Source organism: Ranitomeya variabilis, chromosome 4 (genome assembly GCF_051348905.1).
Source record: "Ranitomeya variabilis isolate aRanVar5 chromosome 4, aRanVar5.hap1, whole genome shotgun sequence".
Classification (NCBI taxonomy): Eukaryota; Metazoa; Chordata; class Amphibia; order Anura; family Dendrobatidae; genus Ranitomeya; species Ranitomeya variabilis.
In genome coordinates, this window is record NC_135235.1 from 279,590,615 (window position 1) to 279,611,447 (window position 20,833).

A 20,833-nucleotide genomic window follows, 5' to 3' on the forward strand; every position below is an offset into this window, starting at 1 on the left:
AGCAAGGGTATATTGGTGCATAGCAAGGGTACATCTGTGCATGGCAAGGATACCATGGTGTATGATTAGGATGCTGCAGTGCAGATAATAATAGCAATGAGCATGCAGGGATAAATTGATGGCAGGTAACAGAGTTTGGATGACCATTGATCACAATGTGCTTGGATATCTTAGCAATTTACATACAATGGATATAACCATTTCAAGAGAACCTGGCTGTCCTCGTTACGCTACAGCAGCGGTTGGGGACAGATTTTTTTTTTCCAATAACATGTTTTATATGCATTACTAATGCTGCATCTTTGAAGAATGAACTTGTATTCTGTAGCGTCCCATATGCAGTTGCAGTAGGACGAATGCAGAGGAAAATCTCTTCCCACCACACTAGTCATAGGGTGGATCTTCTAATGACACCCTGGATGAGTGATTAAGATCTGATATCAAATATCTCATGTCCAAGGCTTCCACAATCAAGATCTGTAAGATTGTGGCAGCTCCTTTTTAAAGAAGCGTCAGTCAACCGCTTCAATAATTTTGCAACATTTTACAATTGTACATGTGAATGAACTAATACGTACCCAACCAGAGGGCACCATCTGTATCCAGTTGTTTTGCACCAAGTGGAGATGATCCAAAGACTGGAGCCTCATTGCCAACTTGTAGAATGCCATCCCTGTTATTTCTGCAAAATATGACATACACAACATGAAGAGACATGAAGTAACCTTATAATAAGACATTTTATGAAGTGTAGCAATGACCAGAAGACCGGGACCACAATTAAAGGACAATGTCAATGATGTTGTTAAATTTATACTACATTAGGGTTAACTTACACCCCCAATGCGGCATCTCAAATTCCTCTTGTATCCGCCAATCTCTTGGTGCATTCACACAACCGCCACCTGACCCCAATGTTTTTACAATTTCTGCAATGGCACAGTACATTGTGTCCCTCATACTCCAGCCTTGGCATGTGAAGCATCCAGAGAGCTCAGAGCCCCAGTGATTTCCTCCCCCCATGGGCGGCAGCCATCCAAAACCATGGCTTACCAGTCCCCATAGAGAGTCCTGTCCTCCATGGAATGTAATGTGAGTACAAATCCTACATCACCTATCCCCTTACATACCAAATAGAAGAAACCCTTATATGTACCCAAGCATAAAGATTACGCCAGGTTTTTGATTGTCTTGATCATCTTTACAGTAATCATCTCAAATTAGTTGACCAGTCTTATCCACTCCTTTTGAGATAGTCCTGGATATCCTTAGTTTATACAATCTGGAAAACCCTTGATTAAGGCTGGCAAACTATTTTTTCCCATTATTCATCATTGAACTGTATTAAATGATTTCCCATAGGTCTGTAGGTTAGCAGGTGAGACAACATTGTGCACACACAGGAACAAATTCATGTCTTCTTCACCTCAATGACGAGTAGCATGGTGTTAGTAGCAATAGAGAGAACAGTCCAAAGGAATGCCCTGGAATCCGGAGCAGGCCAGCCCTTGCACGCCTATGTTAGCTTCTCCACCCGTTTGCCATTCTGCAGATGCCTCACTCTATTCTTATCCCAGGGGGCAGTGAAGGGCATAATGTTCAGAGATAATTCCAGGCATATGCTTACTTGACCCAGTGCACCCATTTCCACGTCGACTAACCAATACGAGAAGTCTACTATGATTGTTTGAGGTTAAATTTCGATGAACTTTAAACAGCCTTTTTCCATTGACCATTTTGAGTCCTTCCCACTCATTTTTTTTGTTCACATGAATGCTTCTAACATTTTGTTTTACCACATCTTACCTCAGTGCTTTAATGCGAATCCACTGATTGGTGTTAACTGGTACTGTAGAGCGGAGGACAACCGGCTTAGATCCTAGATCATAGGTCATCTGAACATATCCTCCTACCACAGCAAGAGCGATGTAGTCGGAGCGTTCTGTTCCTTTTCCACTCCATAGGATGAGACCCTGAGTGGCTTCAGTCTTGATACTCAACTCAAACTGGTTGGTTAGGAGGGCCTTCTCACTGTAGGAAGAAACCACAATCAGTATTCACGTATCCTATGTGTATAGAGCAAGTTGAGGCCTCCACTTGCCTTGGGTACAACAAGATCATTAGACCTAAAACTGTGAATCCTTTACAGGATATCTATAGAGGACTTACCCGTGTATCCATGTTTGGAGGCCTCGCATGGCCCATGTAGCATGTTTGTAAGTTATCCCTCGCCTCGAGCATTATCATTGTGAAATAGATTTACAATCTTTGGTTTGTCAAACACTAAGAGCCCAGATTCATTTGGACGATCAATCATTTCATATGAATAATTGATTTTTAAAATGGTTAATTCATCATGTTACAGAATGTCATTTTCTTACTGCCAATGAATGATTGGGTGTGATGGCACCCACTAAACAATTTAGGGGCTAACATTACAGAATTCCCCATAGTTCTGCCTCAAGAAAAGACGATTAGACGTCAAAGATTGGGGGGTGGCTTCTTCTAATCACCTAAATGGCATTTGGGGTAAGGGGTGTATTTTTTATTTATTTATTTTTTAGGTGTGCCCATTACCTTAGCTTTGGTAAAATACTATAGAAAACTTCTGCCCGGTGAAACAATGAATATACGTACAATATCGATACTGAATCACATCACAAGTACCAACCACCGAGAGCACATTGACAAGACAACGACACAATATCACAAAACGCCTCCACTTTCCATATTTAGGGCTCGCTGGTATATGTATAGTTAGGGGATACTTCTTATGACGGAATTAGCAAAACTTCTGGATTCTTTCACCCACACAGCAACAGCTGAGAAGACAGGGGAAGTTCCCCAAGGGAAAAACCAGGTTGGGTGATAAGGACAGTGGGTTCATATACTATTACAGTTCCTGTTATGAGAACTTACATTTTTTTTCTTTAAGTCTCACTGTCACCATTGTGTCTTAGAGTGAGAAGGGAACATATACAAGTTAGGCTCAAAGTAACAAGATGAAATCTCTCTGAGTGAACCTGCACCAAGAAGGAGATCACACTGATTTGTGCAATGGAGCTTTCGGTCTTCTCTGCTTATATACCGACGTCTGATGTATTAAATAATGATGATTATTTCGCCGACAGCTTTTTTTTTTTCCAGTCTCTGCCATACACATGCACACTCAGCTTGGCTGAGCGCGCCTTCACTTTTGTAAGAGAGAGTAGAATAAGCCGATGTCTAGAGGCAGTTTATCTCCTATGAGGACAATAGTGGTTTTTCACTTTCAGCAAAGTGGACCCCAAACGGTTGCAGGCATGTAAAGGAATACTGGATGCTTCAGAGATGACGTCCATCAACGATGCAGCCAATCACTGAACTCAATGATAGTGTGGAGCCATGATGCACGCTGTCAACATGATAGCACCACCTCAGTCAACACATAGAAAAGGGAGGAAGGGAGCAGTGTTGGACTGGGCAGGCAAGGGCCCACCAGTAACCAACTCCAAGGGATCCACTTTTTAACTACATGCAAATGTGACATTATCCTCAATCACAAGTTTATAACAATGAACTGGGTAGATGGGTAAATGAATAAGATGTTGTCTTTGTTTGAAAAAGTGGCCCACCATCCTCTTATATGAGCAGTTCTTGGCACAATATACGTGAATCACTAAGTATAAAGGGGCCCACTGGAGGATTCTCCTGTGGGTCAGTCCAAACCTGAAAAGGCGTGAGGAACTAAGTATTTCAGGTTCACTTTGGTAAAAGTGAAAAACCCATTAAGCAGTGGAATCATTTATCATAGCACACAAAATTTTCAGCCGGTCCTATGATGACTTTTTTTTTTTCATAAAGTCTATGGAGGGCTTAAAAGTTTTTACAAGTTGAAGAGTGAACCAGAAAAGATAGGGGTTAATATACATTATGTAATTAAGTCAATTCTTAAAGTGTTTTAATTGCCCATGGCCATGGGAAGCTTGTCCATCATCAAAGACATGGAAGTAAACTTGCTCATAATGATAAAACTTGACCAAAATCAGTGTTTCCCTTAAGAAACCTTGGGGTTTCCATTCAGTTTAAACAGCAAGAGTTGCTAATGGCTTGATATGTGGGCGTTCACAAAGGTTCACAAAATGCATTACACCAGCACAACTGACCTAATATGCCAAGTTAGCAGAATCAGGTGATATTATAGCAAAAGGTCAACAGATATCTCCTGATGTCTGTAGGTAAAACACAGTTTAATACCAGTTGTGCACTCTGAATATGATTTATAATATTTTTATATATATATATATATATATATATATATATATATATATATATATATATATATATATATATATACTGAATGCGAAAATGGGACTCTGAAATGTCCCAGTAGAATAGAGCGGTACCTTTGCCTGCTCCCTACAGCTTCATTCATTGTCCATTGTACTGCAGGAGATAGCCAGGCACTGTACTCTAACAGATCAATTCAGAGAACCATTCTCATTCTCAGTTTGTTAAGGGTCCAAATAGTCGTAGTCCTCCCCATCAATAAACACATAGTCGTCACACTATTGGATAGTGGATGCACTACGCAACGGGCCGGGCTTACCCTTGAGGGATGAGACTAAGCGGAAGCGGCTACCTGGTTCTTTACTAGAGTCTATGATGGTGAAGTTAGGCTTGTGTTGCAGATAGCCACCAGGTACCACTCCAAGGCAGTCCACGGTGCTGCAACAGCTGACAACAAGGGTCAAGGACACAGGTACGGACTCGGAGTGTCAAGCAGGACAGAATCAGGATCTCTGGCAAAATGGATACTGGATGGTTTCAGGTTCGCATGCAAATTCAGACTGGTTGGGTTCAGGTAGAGGATTAGGTTCTAGCAGGGCGGGTTCAGTATTACAGGACAGACTCTAGTATTGGGTAGCAGAACAGGAACCTGACAACGAACTTGTAGGTACACAACTAACTAGATACTGGAGTTGCCCAGGCACCTCTCTACAGGGGTGGGTGCCTTAAATACCTGATGCCTCCCAGCTGTAAGCTGGGGACACCACCAGAATTTGCACGCTGCCCCTTTAAGAAGCGGGGAGCACGCACCAGAGCAGAGGGCGCAGCTGAGCTAGCGTGGTGGTAAGCTTGTCGGCATCTCTGCTGAGGGGAGAGAGAGGAACCAACATGCAGGGACGCCAGCGTTGCAGTTACCACCTAAGCTGCAGATAGATAATTTCCTGAGTTTGGAATAAGCCCTTAAATGGTTTTGGCCATTAAGTTTTATTGCTTTTAACAATTGTACATCTCAATTGTCCCCCATAACTAGTGGTCTCATTTTGTTTAATTTAATCTACAGCGTGCACAGCTAGGAAAAAACATGGTACATCTTACAGCAAATACAAAAAGCAGTGACAGACAAAGCAGGAAACGGAGGTACTTACCTAGGGTCATCGGGATTGTCCACTGGACCAAGACTTTAGAAGCAGAAAGAAAGTGGGAGGCATGCAGTAAGCAGCAGCAGGAAAAGTGCAGAAAATTCATTTATAGCATCAAACACAATACAGCAAGATCCTTCCCCTTCCCATAGCAGCCGTAATTTAATGTTAAATTCCAAAAATGCATTATTTAGAGCTGTTAATTCCTGGCTGATTAGAAAAGTCAGCAAGCCAAGCTAAAACCAACGTGAAGACCCTTTCAAAAGTATTGATAATTGGCTTAACCAGCGTTAATAATCAGGCTTGTTCCCGATCATTGCCCTGTGTAAATGTGCCACTGTCCAGCTGATGAGCGAACATAACCTTTGATCATTGGCTGATTGGATCGTTTATGCGGAAAATATCATCCATCGGCGGCACATCACGGAGGATGTGCTGCCAGCACTATGCAGTGCATGGAGACACAACAAATGTAATAATCCCCATACAGTCTCCTTACAGTTTATGTCCATCAGTGTAAAAGGTGCACGTTGTGGATAGCTTTAGAAGCCACCACCTGATTAAATGCATTAATATAATTTTTGAATAATATAAATGCTTTACACGCGTTATCAAGTTTTGCCAGTTTTTAATAGTAGATTTCCAAGAAACTCTGAAACTTTTATTTTTCCCTTACAGCAGACTTTGAATCATGACTGAGCTCTGTGCTCCCCCAGCCGCTGTCTATCATTCTGCATTCAGAACTATTACAGTCATTTTTAAAAACATTATTTTATTACTTTGTAGAAAAAGGAGCACTATAGGGGATATGTGTCAAAATGACTCCATTGGGCAGAAGAAAAATGGATCTTGCCTTTATTTTGTGCCGGAGGCACTAGAAGACTCACTAATCTTGTTTGTTACATTTGACTTGCCTCTCAGGGATAGAAGTTAATGGCTGGACTCATCAGTCCATCATCTCCTGCATTATGTGATCTCTGCAGTTGATAAATCTCTAAAGGCATTAAAAAAATTAAACTGATAAGGTCTATAGATGAGTCATCATAATCCTAATTCATTGTAGAAGCACGGGCAAAGCATCACACCTCCGAAAATCCCTCTGTGTGTATCGGTGCTAAGTATTTTCTTGTCTGCTCTGAGGTCTGATTAACTTTAGGGACTTGTCAGGGATCTGGTTATATTTTTGGTTGGCTGATATTGAATACATTTTGGCTGATTTGGGGCTCTTAATTAAAGGGGATTTCCCACAAACAAAGTTAATTTTAAAGTTGATTTCCATACATCTTGGAATAAAAATAAGTTCCACAATTGGATGTGTTTAAAAAAAATGTTCTTGTGCTGAGATAATCTTATAAATGTGCATCTGCTGTGTAATGTGTAAAAGCTGTGTCTGACCATGCAGGAACATGGTCTGGTCATACCACATCTCCTGTCCAGGGGAGGAAGCAAAAGAGTATATAGTCATTGCAGCAGGGGATCGCAGCTGATTATTTTTTTATGAGATAAAGCACTTTCACTTCTTGGTTTAAAAAAAATGTTTTAGCTGAAAGAATTATTTGCGAACCCCTGCTGTAATGTCTGTTTAGATTTGGCTTCTTCCCCTTCCCATGAGCTGTGGTATGTGCTGACTGTGAATTGGAGCAGCTCTGCATGGTCAGACACAGCATTACACAGTACACATCAGGGGCACATTTTAAAGATTATCTTAGCACAGGAACATTTTTTCAATACATCCAATTGTGGAACTTATTATTTATTCAAAGATCTATTGATTAAAATTTATTTTGCTCGTGGGACAACTCCTTTAAACGATATAGACACCTTTTTTAAACGATATAGGCACAGCTGCATAGAAATATATGAAGCGTCAGGCTTTGGTCGGCAGAGCAACCGGCCAGTCCGTGCATTGCGTTCCGATCTTGCCTCGATTTTTATGGCCATCTGTCCATGCCTTCATGTGGATCAATATGGAAAATCAGTTTAGTACAACTACTTTATATTATACAACCCTTTACATCAAATTACAATATTAAAATGTGCGCAGATTTAGAATACACACATGCACCCGGCGATATCCTTGTTGTAAGGATCAGCACCATAGTCTAATTTTATCCAAATGCATACATCTTTTTCCTCTTGTATTCTCACCTGCTCCACCACATGGCTTGTTCTTCCCAAGAAGCACCACATGTAGAGGAGATTATAGAGCTTTATGGAGACACCATAGGTGGCATACGGAGCGCTCACCCATCTACACTGCGTGCAGAATTATTAGGCAAGTTGTATTTTGATCACATGATCCTTTTTATACATGTTGTCCTACTCCAAGCTGTTCAGGCTTGAGAGCCAACTACCAATTAAGTAAATCAGGTAATGTGCATCTCTGTAATGAGGAGGGGTGTTGTCTAGTGACATCAACACCCTATATAAGGTGTGCTTAATTATTAGGCAACTTCCTTTCCTTTGGTAAATTGGGTCAGAAGAGAGCTTTGATGGGCTCTGAAAAGTCCAGAATTGTGAGATGTCTTGCAGAGGGATGCAGCAGTGTTGAAATTGCCAAACTTTTGAAGCGTGATCACCGAACAATCAAGCGTTTCATGGCAAATAGCCAACAGGGTCACAAGAAGCGTGTTGGGCAAAAGAGGCGCAAAATAACTGCCCATGAATTGAGGAAAATCAAGCGTGAAGCTGCAAAGATGCCATTTGCCACCAGTTGTGCCATATTTCAGAGATGCAACGTTACTGGAGTATCAAAAAGCACAAGGTGTGCAATACTGAGGGACATGGCCAAGGTAAGGAAGGCTGAAAAACGACCACCTTTGTGCAAGAAACATAAGATAAAACGTCAAGACTGGGCCAAGAAATATCTTAAGACTGACTTTTCAAAGGTTTTATGGACTGATGAAATGAGTGACTCTTGATGGGCCAGAGGCTGGATCAGTAAAGAGCAGAGAGCTCCACTCCGACTCAGACGCCAGCAAGGTGGAGGTGGGGTACTGGTATGGGCTGGTATCATCAAAGATGAACTTGTGGGACCTTTTCGGGTTGAGGATGGAGTGAAGCTCAACTCCCAGACCTACTGCCAGTTTCTGGAAGACAACTTCTTCAAGCAGTGGTACAGGAAGACGTCAGATCATTCAAGAAAAACATGATTTTCATGCAAGACAATGCTCCATCACATGCCTCCAACTACTCCACAGCGTGGCTGGCCAGTAAAGGTCTCAAAGAAGAAAAAATAATGACATGGCCCCCTTGTTCACCTGATCTGAACCCCATAGAGAACCTGTGGTCCCTCATAAAATGTGAGATCTACAGGGAGGGAAAACAGTCCACCTCTCGGAACAGTGTCTGGGAGGCTGTGGTGGCTGCTGCACGTGATGTTAATCGTAAACAGATCAAGCAACTGACAGAATCTATGGATGGAGGCTGTTGAGTGTCATCATAAAGAAAGGTGGCTATATTGGTCACTAATTTTTTGGGTTTTGTTTTTGCATGTCAGAAATGTTTATTTCTAACTTTTGTGCAGTTATATTGGTTTACCTGGTGAAAAAAAACAAGTGAGATGGGAATATATTTGGTTTTTATTAAGTTGCCTAATAATTCTGCACAGTAATAGTTGCCTGCACAAACAGATATCCTCCTAAGATAGCCAAATCTTAAAAAAAAACCACTCCAACTTCCAAAAATATTAAGCTTTGATATTTATGAGTCTTTTGGGTTGATTGAGAACATAGTTGTTGATCAATAATAAAAATAATCCTCTGAAATACAACTTGCCTAATAATTCTGCACGCAGTGTATACTATAAAATTAAAGGGGCTCCAAGTGCCAATTTTACAGGAGGTGCACATGCGACTTTGCCATGTGAATGTCACGGACCCTACTATAGTGTGGATTAAAATTGTGCTAGAAAACTAGGATGTTTCCAGGGTTTAGACTTAACGTAGTCGAGAGGTTGGCCAAAACTAACCAAGAGCACAGAGGGCATTCAGTGCATATTCTCAATGATGGCCACGGGTGCAGAACCTAACAAACCATCAGTACTACAGTAGGTTGTTAGTTTGCCGCTCTCTACTATAAACCTTCTGCCAAGGCATTTTGTGACTCCTACTCAACAATCTGCTGTGATTGCAGCACCCGTCATCCGGTGATAGATTCATATTGTATTGTCCTAATAGAAGCCATATTCTCTTTTAAACATTGAGGACCCTTTTACAGCTATTCAAAAAGTTTACAAAGACAAAATACACAGACTTCCCTATAGAAAGACAAGGACACGAGATAATCTCCATTATTACGCCGCTGGACTTCTTGTCCGTGATAATGGGTTGTATTGTCCCGTTCACTAGGTGACGCCATACACTTAAGATGATGACAGTGATTCACACGAGCGGAAGAATCGATGGATGCGCTGAATGTAACAGGGAGATGACAAAGATTTGGGGATACGGGGGCGGTCTATGTATCGGCTTCATTTTCATGAACATTGATAACAATAGTGGCCAACAATGGATTTGATAACAGCGATGAGGAATGAATGAGAGACGTATTCTCACATCTGCAGGCAATGATCAAGCTCACAGTGATGGAACAGGCAAAATGTCGAAAAACACCCGAAGTGAAGCGTGGATTGGGCAGGTGTGGACATTTTACTTACTCAGGTATCTCATTAGTCAGGTGGCTTGAAAACAAGGAAACAACATGGACACATATAAGACAGAAGACAGACGTGTGAAACAGACTGACATCTACTTGCACATTAAAGGGAATACCATCACTTACTGATCGTGTAAAGTTCTAGTACCGCTTCAGTTATATTACTACCTGTAGCTTCTAAAAAGTATCCAACACAAAAAAGTCTCCCAATTATCTCCAGATGCAAAGAGAGAATGAATTTCCATTATTTATTTTATATATATAAATATATTATTTATTTTTGGGTTGGTTTTTTTTGCACATGCCATTGGTATCTGATCAAAGAGCAAAAATGCCGCTTTAATAAAATATCTATGAACATGTATTACCCCCTTTTTCACATCCATAACCACCAGCATTTTTATGTTGGCTGAGCATGCATACATGTTAAAGGGGTTGTCCAGGTTTGGGGCTCAAAGTCTGCAGTCACTCTGTGACTGCAGACTTGCGGATCCTCACATTGCGCGCTGTCAGGATTTTTCACGCCGCGAGAAGCGGGTGGACATGTGATTGCAAGTATGCGATTTGCATAGTTCCTGCCACATTCTAACTAGATGTTTCCGGCCTTACTCAACTCACTTGTATTGATCAAAGCTGCGCATGTCTAGTTGGCATGTGATTGCATGTATGCAGTTCGCATTCTTACGGTCACGCAGTCGCCAGCTCCCACCACCAGAGAATCCTGACAATGGCCAGTGTGTGCACTGTGAGGATTCACAAGTCTGCAGTTACATAGAATGACTGCAGAATACAGTCCCAAGCCTGGACAATTCCTTTACTGCTTGATAAAACTCTATTGGAGTTACAGAAACAACACATTTTGCAAAGGTAAAATCCACCATAATATCTGCAGCATAAATTGGCATGCTGCTAATTTTAAATCTGCAGCGTCGGCAATTTGTGCTGCGTTTTTTTTCTGTAACATCTGCATGAGATTAGTTAAAATCTTCATTCTTGATGCTCGTACTTTAAAATACATTGGATTATCTGTCTTTGTGCCTTTATGGACGTGCCATTAAAGTGCTGCAGTTAGTGGACACCATGACTTGGATATTTAGAGCATAAAAGTTACTTAATGGTCATTTAAAAGAAAAATTCACAAAAACAAAACGCAAAAAAATAAAAGTAATGTACAGATATATTCCCTTTAATGGTTCAGTCCGGGAGGCAGCACATACTGTGTGGCATATGTTGCAGTGCGCAGCAAATGATCACAACGTGGTTCTAGACAAGTACGGATGTAAAAATAAAACAAAAAGATTTTCCACGGTGATGTCTATGACATCGTTTTCTCAATTCTCTCCTTACCACCATGTAAAACTTACTACTTGAACAGATCCAAAGTCTTAATATGCAGCTATGAATTCTGCTGTTTGCCATCATGTATGAACCCTCCTAAAGTTATGTACAAAACACCTATATTCATGAAGGGTATAAAATATAGGAACACTCCAGCAATTCCCTGGAGATTGTTGGGAATCACATGCCTTTGTATTTTTTCTGTTCTCACAGTCAGAAAACTAAATCTGAGAAACTTCAAAGTTGGAATGGTTTGTACTCTAACAACACCTATCCTACTTAATATCCGATATGTTCCTCTAGGCCAGGAGCTAAGCTATTTGTGGCTAGTGAGATCTAAAATGCTTATTTCAATTGCGATTTGCTTGTTTGGCTTTATAGAAACTGATCTAAAATATGAGGCAAGTCTACAAGAGCTGCGGACCCTTTTATAAAACGCTGATTCCCAGAAATATCAGATTTTTGTGGGCCGATTCTATGGCTGTGGGGCCTGGTAATTCCCGAAGTAAAGGCTGCAATTAAAGAAATCAAGAATCCAACAGGATGTAATTCCTTGTGTTTTTCTTAAAATAACATGCATGTTAATGGAACAGTTGAGGTATTGAACAATGGTTCTTCCATGTTTATGGCAACCCCAGGGAGAGATGTACCTTTTGGTCACTGCATTGTGATATTCCAGGTAAGTCTTGCCATCAAAGGACACAGCTTCAGAGTCTCCTGCTGCCTTTTCAATGGTAACTGTGGAAAAAATGACACCCAATAATTGATATCAGATAAATGTAACCGTGGAATAAAAGTACAATATGTAAAGGGGTTTCCAGGATTGTAATATTAATTGTCTATCCTTAGGCCCTCAATAACTGGTAGGTGACTCAAGGCATCCCCGCCGATCGTGCTCTGGCACCGCGCCATTCATTTTACTGTTGCTTTTGCCTGGTATTGAATTTGCAGATCAGAATTTAAGAGTTACATAACATAACATCCGACCCCATTGCCACCCCCAGTGTATAATATCTGACCCCATTACCACCCCCAGTGAATAACATCATCCGACCCCATTACCACCCCCAGAGCATAACATCTGACCCCATCGCCACCCCAGTGCATAACATCCGACCCCATTGCCACCCCCAGTGTATAATATCTGACCCCATTACCACCTCCAGTGCATAACATCATCCGACCCCATTTCCACCCCCAGTGCATAACATCTGATCCCATTACCACCCCCAGTGCATAACATCCATCCTCATTACCACCCCAGTGCATAACATCCGACCCCATTGTCCCACGGTGTATTAAATCCTGCCCTATTTACCCACATTCTATAACAACCGTCCGTTGTGAAGGAATGACTGGTATTAATGAGCTCCCTGATAGCAGCCACCGGGGTAAGTCCGTTCATGACATTTCTTCCCCTGAATCTTCCCCCTCATCTATGAGTGATATTATTGAGAAGTGGAAGGAACCACAGCAACTCAGCCACAAAATAACCCCCCCGTAATATTACAGAGCGGGGGGCCGAGTGCTAAGGAGCAGAGGGCAGAAAAGTCACCACTGTTCTGCTGACTCCATAGCTGCAGGGTCCAGACCTCCTCTGTTATAACATCAGCACAAACACTGTGCCCCCGCTGGAAGCTTCATGGCCGAGCGGCTGTATGTAGCCGTACATCACCAAGCACAATGCTAAGCCTTGGATGGAGTAGGCACCATCACTAGACTCTGGAGCAGTGAAAACATGTTCTATGGAGTGACGGATCACGAGTCTGGGTTTGGCAAATTCCAGGAGAAAGTTACCTGCCTGTCTGTATTGCATCAGCTGTAAAGTTTGATGGAGGAGGGATGAAACTATGGGGTTGTGTTTCAGGGGCTAGTACTTGTAGTGCAGGGAGATATTAATACTTCAGCGTAAGACATTATAAACAGCTTTGTGAGAACAGTTTGGGGAAGGCCCTTGATTGTTCTGAGTCACAAGGTCCATACAGACATGGTTGGGGGAGTTTGGTGGGTAGAAAATGACCGATCGGACCTCAACCCCATACAACACATTTGGGATGAACTAGAATAGAGATTGTGAGTCGAGCCTCCGACATCAGGGTCTGACCTCACAAATGCTCTTCTGGATGAAAGGGCAAAAATTCCCACAGAAGCCTCCAAAATCTGTAGAAAACCTTCCCATAAGAGTGGGAGCCGTTCTATCTGAAACGGGAGATCAGCTCCATATTAATGTCTATGGAATCAGAACGGGACATCATAAAAGCTCGAGTAGGAGTTATGTGTAGTATCCCAGGACTTCGGTCCATTTACTATAGGTCAGCTATCTGCATTATATTTCCCGCTCTGCTTAATATTATTATATTTAAGTGCTAGTTTATTTTCTAGGCAAATTCTCCATTTATAGTTTTTTTTTCTTTCCACACAATCCTTTCATAGAACATTTGACAATAAAAACATCTGTTTATTCCACATTTTAAATGCTAACTTTGATCTGTTCTGTATCACAAAAGCATGACCCAAACAGGAGCGGAGTCTAATAAAAGACGTCCTGCTCCGCTATTCACGGACTGCAAATATAACAAGAAACCTCATCATGTCAATCGCTCGCTGCTGCCCCGGCCCACAAAAGCCATTCACCGCGTGATATCGGAGCCGAACACACATTTCATCTTTAGGAAAAGAAACTGCAAACCAACAGCGTTGTCCTCTATTACGAGAGCCAAGCAGTTTACTCACAGGCAATTAAGATCTGTGAGTGGCGATACGTATTACGGAGGGAAATCTACTTCGTGTGCAGAAATTGGTAACGTTCTGGACTACCTAAACGCAAGGTCAAACGTACCAGCAGAAAAAAAGCTAATATTAAGGGTAAATTAATCCCATCCATATGTCCTATAAGGGCACATGGACGCCATAAAATTGGACCTCTGTGATCCAGAACATAAATCTGCTTCAGCCCTAGTGCACCACCTGGTATTACACAACCGGCCAGACATGTGAGTGGTCTATTATGTTACATTTTCCCTGTGGAAAATGCTGGTTACCCCATAATAATAGCTGATCACCAGTGTCAAAAATGTCAGACCCCCACCGGCTTTATTATCACAACACATGTAGGCCCCCATACACAATAGATAAAAGTAGTCTGAACCCAGTGATTTCAGCAGGATCACCCCCCGACAGATGATTTGGAGGAGATAAGCATCCCTCCAGTCATTGTATAGGAGGAGCAGAGATGTGACATCACCTGTTGTGAATGAGGGATCCTGTGTTATCTACTGTATATAGAGGTGTTATCAGTCCTTGTACAGGAGGAGGAGGTGAGCTGTGATATCACCTATTGTGAAAGGTGGATCCTGTGTTATCTACTGTATATAGAGGTGTTATCAGTCATTGAGGAGGAGGTGAGCGGTGACATCACCTATTGTGAATGGTGGATCCTGAGTCATCTACTGTAGAGGTGTTCTCAGTCTTTGTACAGGAGGAGGAGGAGGTGAGCTGTGACATCACCTATTGTGAATGGTGGATCCTGTGTTATCTACTGTATATAGAGGTGTTATCAGTCATTGTACAGGAGGATAAGGTGAGGTGTGAAATCACCTATTGTGAATGGTGGATCCTGTGTTATCTACTGTATATAGGGGTGTTATCAGTCATTGTACAGGAGGAGGAGGAGATGAGCTGTGACATCACCTATTGTGAATAATGGAGCCTGTGTTATCTACTGTATATAGAGGTGTTATCAGTCATTGAGAAGGAGGAGGAGGTGAGCTGTGACATCACCTATTGGGAATGATGGATCCTGTGTTATCTACTGTATATAGAGGTGGTCTCAGTCTTTGTACAGGAGGAGGAGGTGAGCTGTGACATCACCTATTGTGAATGATGGATCCTGTGTTATCTACTGTATATAGAGGTGTTATCAGTCCTTGTACAGGAGGAGGAGGTGAGCTGTGACATCACCTATTGTGAATGATGGATCCTGTGTTATTTACTGTATATAGAGGTGCTATCAGTCCTTGTACAGGAGGAGGAGGTGAGCTGTGACATATCCTATTGTGATTGGAGGATCCGGTGTTATCTACTGTATATTGAGGTGTTGTCAGTCTTTGTACAGGAGGAGGAGGTGGTGAGCTGTGACATCACCTATTGTGAATGATGGATCCTCTGTTATCTACTGTATATAGAGGTGTTATCAGTCATTGTACAGGAGGAGGAGGTGAGCTGTGACATCACCTATTGTGAATGATGGATCCTGTGTTATCTACTGTATATAGAGGTGTTATCAGTCCTTGTACAGGAGGAGGAGGTGAGCTGTGACATCACCTATTGTGAATGATGGATCCTGTGTTATTTACTGTATATAGAGGTGCTATCAGTCCTTGTACAGGAGGAGGAGGTGAGCTGTGACATATCCTATTGTGATTGGAGGATCCGGTGTTATCTACTGTATATAGAGGTGTTGTCAGTCTTTGTACAGGAGGAGGAGGTGGTGAGCTGTGACATCACCTATTGTGAATGATGGATCCTCTGTTATCTACTGTATATAGAGGTGTTATCAGTCATTGTACAGGAGGAGGAGGTGAGCTGTGACATCACCTATTGTGAATGATGGATCCTGTGTTATCTACTGTATATAGAGGTGTTATCAGTCCTTGTACAGGAGGAGGAGGTGAGCTGTGACATCACCTATTGTGAATGATGGATCCTGTGTTATTTACTGTATATAGAGGTGCTATCAGTCCTTGTACAGGAGGAGGAGGTGAGCTGTGACATATCCTATTGTGATTGGAGGATCCGGTGTTATCTACTGTATATAGAGGTGTTGTCAGTCTTTGTACAGGAGGAGGAGGTGGTGAGCTGTGACATCACCTATTGTGAATGATGGATCCTCTGTTATCTACTGTATATAGAGGTGTTCTCAGTCATTGTACAGGAGGAGGAGGTGAGCTGTGACATCACCTAGTGTGAATGGTGGATCCTGTGTCATCTACTGTATATAGAGGTGTTCTCAGTCTTTGTACAGGAGGAGGAGGTGAGCTGTGACATCACCTATTGTGAATGGTGGATCCTGTGTCATCTACTGTATAGAGAGGTGTTCTCAGTCTTTGTACAGGAGGAGGAGGTGGTGAGCTGTGACATCACCTATTGTGAATGATGGATCCTCTGTTATCTACTGTATATAGAGTGTTATGACCCCAATGGCAGAGGGTCTCAGAAATAAATACTAAGTCTGCAAACACAAAAAAACAGCTCATAGGGCAGTGGTAACTGGGCTGACCGTATATCTAATCCTAGCACCACAAATAGCAGCAGCCGGGGAACGTGCCTACGTTGGTTCTAGACGTCTCGCGCCAGCCAGAGAACTAACTAACCCTAGAAGGGAAAAGATAGACCTTTCTTGCCTCCAGAGAAAAGACCCCAAAAGTTGGATACAAGCCCCCAACAAATAATAACGGTGAGGTAAGAAGAAAAGACAAACGTAAGAATGAACTAGGTATTTAGCAAAGAGAGGCCCACTGACTAATAGCAGAATATAGTAAGATGACTTATACGGTCAGCAAAAACCCTATCAAAATTTCCACGCTGGATATTCAAGAACCCCCGAACCGTCTAACGGCCCGGGGGGAGAATACCAGCCCCCTAGAGCTTCCAGCAAAATCAGGAATCACATTTAGTACAAGCTGGACAAAAAATAAGAGCAATACAAATAACCAAAAAACAAGGAAGCAGGACTTAGCTTAATTTTGCACGAACCAGGACCAGCAGACAGGAGCAAACAGAAAGGACTGATTACAATGATGCCAGGCACCAGACTAAGAATTCAGGAAGTTCATATAGCAACACCCCTGGACTAACGACCCAGGTGGGTGCCAAACTGAGGAAAGACAAGCCCAGAGTCATATCACTAGTGACCACAAGAGGGAGCCAAAAAAGTCTAATTCACAACAGTACCCCCCCTTTAAGGAGGGGTCACCGAACCCTCACCAAGACCACCAGGGCGATCAGGATGAGCAGCGTGAAAGGCACAAACTAAATCGGCCGCATGCACATCAGAGGCAACCACCCAGGAATTATCCTCCTGACCATAGCCCTTCCACTTGACCAGATACTGAAGCCTCCGCCTGGAGAGACGAGAATCCAAGATCTTCTCCACCACGTACTCCAACTCGCCCTCAACCAACACCGGAGCAGGAGGCTCAACAGAAGGAACCACAGGTACAACGTACCGCCGCAACAAAGACCTATGGAACACGTTGTGAATGGCAAACGACACCGGAAGATCCAAGCGAAAGGACACAGGATTAAGGATTTCCAATATCTTGTAAGGACCGATGAAGCGAGGCTTAAATTTAGGAGAGGAGACCTTCATAGGAACAAATCGAGAAGACAGCCATACCAAATCCCCAACACGAAGTCGGGGACCCATACCGCGGCGGCGGTTGGCAAAACGCTGAGCCTTCTCCTGTGACAACTTTAAGTTGTCCACCACATGATTCCAAATCTGCTGCAACCTATCCACCACAGAATCTACCCCAGGACAGTCAGAAGGCTCCACATGTCCCGAGGAAAAACGAGGATGGAAACCAGAGTTGCAGAAAAATGGCGAAACCAAAGTAGCGGAACTAGCCCGATTATTAAGGGCAAACTCAGCCAACGGCATGAAGGTCACCCAATCATCCTGATCTGCAGAAACAAAACACCTCAAATAAGCCTCCAGAGTCTGATTAGTTCGCTCCGTTTGTCTATTAGTCTGAGGATGAAAGGCAGACGAAAACAACAAATCAATGCCCATCTTAGCACAAAAGGATCGCCAGAACCTGGAAACAAACTGGGATCCTCTGTCAGACACGATATTCTCAGGAATGCCGTGTAAACGAACCACATTCTGAAAGAACAAAGGGACCAGATCGGAAGAGGAAGGCAGCTTAGGCAAAGATACCAAATGGACCATCTTGGAAAAGCGATCACATACCACCCAGATGACAGACATGCCCTGAGACACTGGAAGATCTGAAATGAAATCCATGGAAATGTGTGTCCAAGGCCTCTTCGGGACAGGCAAGGGCAAGAGCAACCCGCTGGCACGAGAACAGCAAGGCTTAGCTCGAGCACAAGTCCCACAGGACTGCACAAATGACCGCACATCCCATGACAAGGAAGGCCACCAAAAGGACCTAGCCACCAAATCTCTGGTGCCAAAAATTCCCGGATGCCCTGCCAACACCGAGGAATGAACCTCGGAAATGACTCTGCTGGTCCACTTATCAGGAACAAACAGTCTGTCAGGTGGACAAGAGTCAGGTCTACCAGCCTGAAATCTCTGCAACACACGTCGCAAATCCGGAGAAATGGCTGACAAGATTACTCCCTCTTTAAGAATACCAACTGGTTCTGCGACTCCAGGAGAGTCAGGCACAAAGCTCCTTGAAAGAGCATCAGCCTTTACATTCTTTGAACCTGGTAAATACGAGACCACAAAGTCAAAACAGGAGAAAAACAATGACCAACGGGCCTGTCTAGGATTCAGGCGTTTAGCAGACTCGAGATACATCAGATTTTTGTGATCAGTCAAGACCACCACACGATGCTTAGCACCCTCGAGCCAATGACGCCACTCCTCAAATGCCCACTTCATGGCCAGCAACTCCCGATTGCCAACATCATAATTCCGCTCAGCAGGCGAAAACTTCCTAGAGAAAAAAGCACATGGTCTCATTACAGAGCAACCAGGGCCTCTCTGCGACAAAACGGCCCCTGCCCCAATCTCAGAAGCATCCACTTCAACCTGAAAGGGAAGTGAGACATCAGGCTGGCACAAAACAGGCGCTGAAGTAAACCGGCGCTTCAACTCTTGGAAAGCTTCCACGGCTGCAGGAGCCCAGTTAGCAACATCAGAACCTTTCTTGGTCATATCCGTCAAAGGTTTAACAACGCCAGAAAAATTAGCGATAAAACGACGGTAGTAGTTAGCAAAACCCAAGAACTTCTGAAGACTCTTAACTGACGTGGGTTGAGTCCAATCATGAATAGCTCGGACCTTGACTGGGTCCATCTCCACCGCAGAAGGGGAAAAAATAAAACCCAAAAAGGGAACCTTCTGTACTCCAAAGAGACACTTTGAGCCCTTAACAAACAAAGCATTCTCACGCAAGACCTGAAACACCATCCTGACCTGCTCTACATGCGAGTCCCAATCATCAGAAAAAAACAGAATATCATCCAGATAAACAATCATAAATTTATCCAGATACTTCCGGAAAATATCATGCATAAAGGACTGAAACACTGAAGGAGCATTAGAGAGCCTGAAAGGCATCACCAAGTACTCAAAATGACCTTCGGGCGTATTAAATGCAGTTTTCCATTCATCTCCTTGCTTAATGCGCACAAGGTTGTACGCACCACGAAGATCTATCTTGGTGAACCACTTGGCACCTTTAATCCGGGCAAACAAGTCCGACAACAGAGGCAAAGGATACTGAAATTTAACAGTGATTTTATTCAGAAGCCGATAGTCAATACAAGGTCTCAAAGATCCGTCCTTCTTGGCCACAAAAAAGAATCCCGCACCAAGAGGGGAAGAGGATGGACGGATATGCCCCTTCTCCAGAGATTCCTTGATATACGAAAGCATTGCGGTATGCTCAGGTACAGACAGATTAAATAGTCTTCCCTTAGGAAATTTACTACCTGGAATCAAATCTATAGCGCAGTCACAGTCCCTATGAGGAGGCAGAGCACTGGACCTGAACTCGCTGAATGCATCCTGAAAATCAGACAAATACTCAGGAACTTCCGAAGGAGTAGAGGAAGCAATAGACACCGGCGGGGAATCACCATGAATTCCCTGACAGCCCCAACTTGACACAGACATTGCCTTCCAATCCAAGACTGGATTATGGGTCTGTAACCATGGCAGACCCAAAACGACCAAATCATGCATTTTATGCAGAACAAGAAAACGAATCACCTCCCGATGTTCAGGAGTCATGCACATGGTTACCTGTGTCCAAAACTGCGGTTTATTTTCCGCCAATGGCGTAGCATCAATACCCCTAAGAGGGATAGGATTTACCAACGGCTCAAGAACAAAACCACAGCGCTTGGCAAATGACAGATCCATAAGACTCAGGGCAGCACCTGAATCCACAAACGCCATAACAGGGTAGGAAGACAATGAGCAAATTAAAGTCACAGACAAAATAAATTTAGGTTGCAAATTACCAATGGCGACAGGACTAACAACCCTTGTTAGGCGTTTAGAGCATGCTGATATAACATGTGTAGAATCACCACAGTAAAAACACAACCCATTCTGACGTCTATGTTTTTTCCGTTCATTTCTAGTCTGAATTCTACCACATTGCATTAAATCAGGTGTTTGTTCAGACAACACCACAAGAGGATTAGCGGCTTTGCGCTCCCGCAAA

General features: G+C 43.0%; 1 protein-coding gene across 16 annotated transcripts in view; it reads right to left on the reverse strand.

Moving 5' to 3' along the window:
• Positions 1-20,833, reverse strand: part of AGRN (agrin) — a 487,688-nt gene that overhangs the window by 6,249 nt on the left and 460,606 nt on the right. For 11 of the 16 annotated variants that reach the window (XR_013213195.1, XM_077250009.1, XM_077250010.1 and 8 more), the window contains 4 exons: positions 12,053-12,140; positions 5,415-5,447; positions 1,807-2,031; positions 579-682 (listed from right to left, as the gene is read on the reverse strand). Coding sequence is in view for 14 of the 16 variants with exons in the window: in XM_077250009.1 (XP_077106124.1) it covers positions 579-682; positions 1,807-2,031; positions 5,415-5,447; positions 12,053-12,140 (450 nt within the window). In the remaining 2 variants the exon portion in view is untranslated. The remainder of the gene's footprint in view (positions 1-578; positions 683-1,806; positions 2,032-5,414; positions 5,448-12,052; positions 12,141-20,833) is intronic. The other 5 variants (XR_013213196.1, XM_077250012.1, XM_077250014.1 and 2 more) reach the window with 1 other exon arrangement.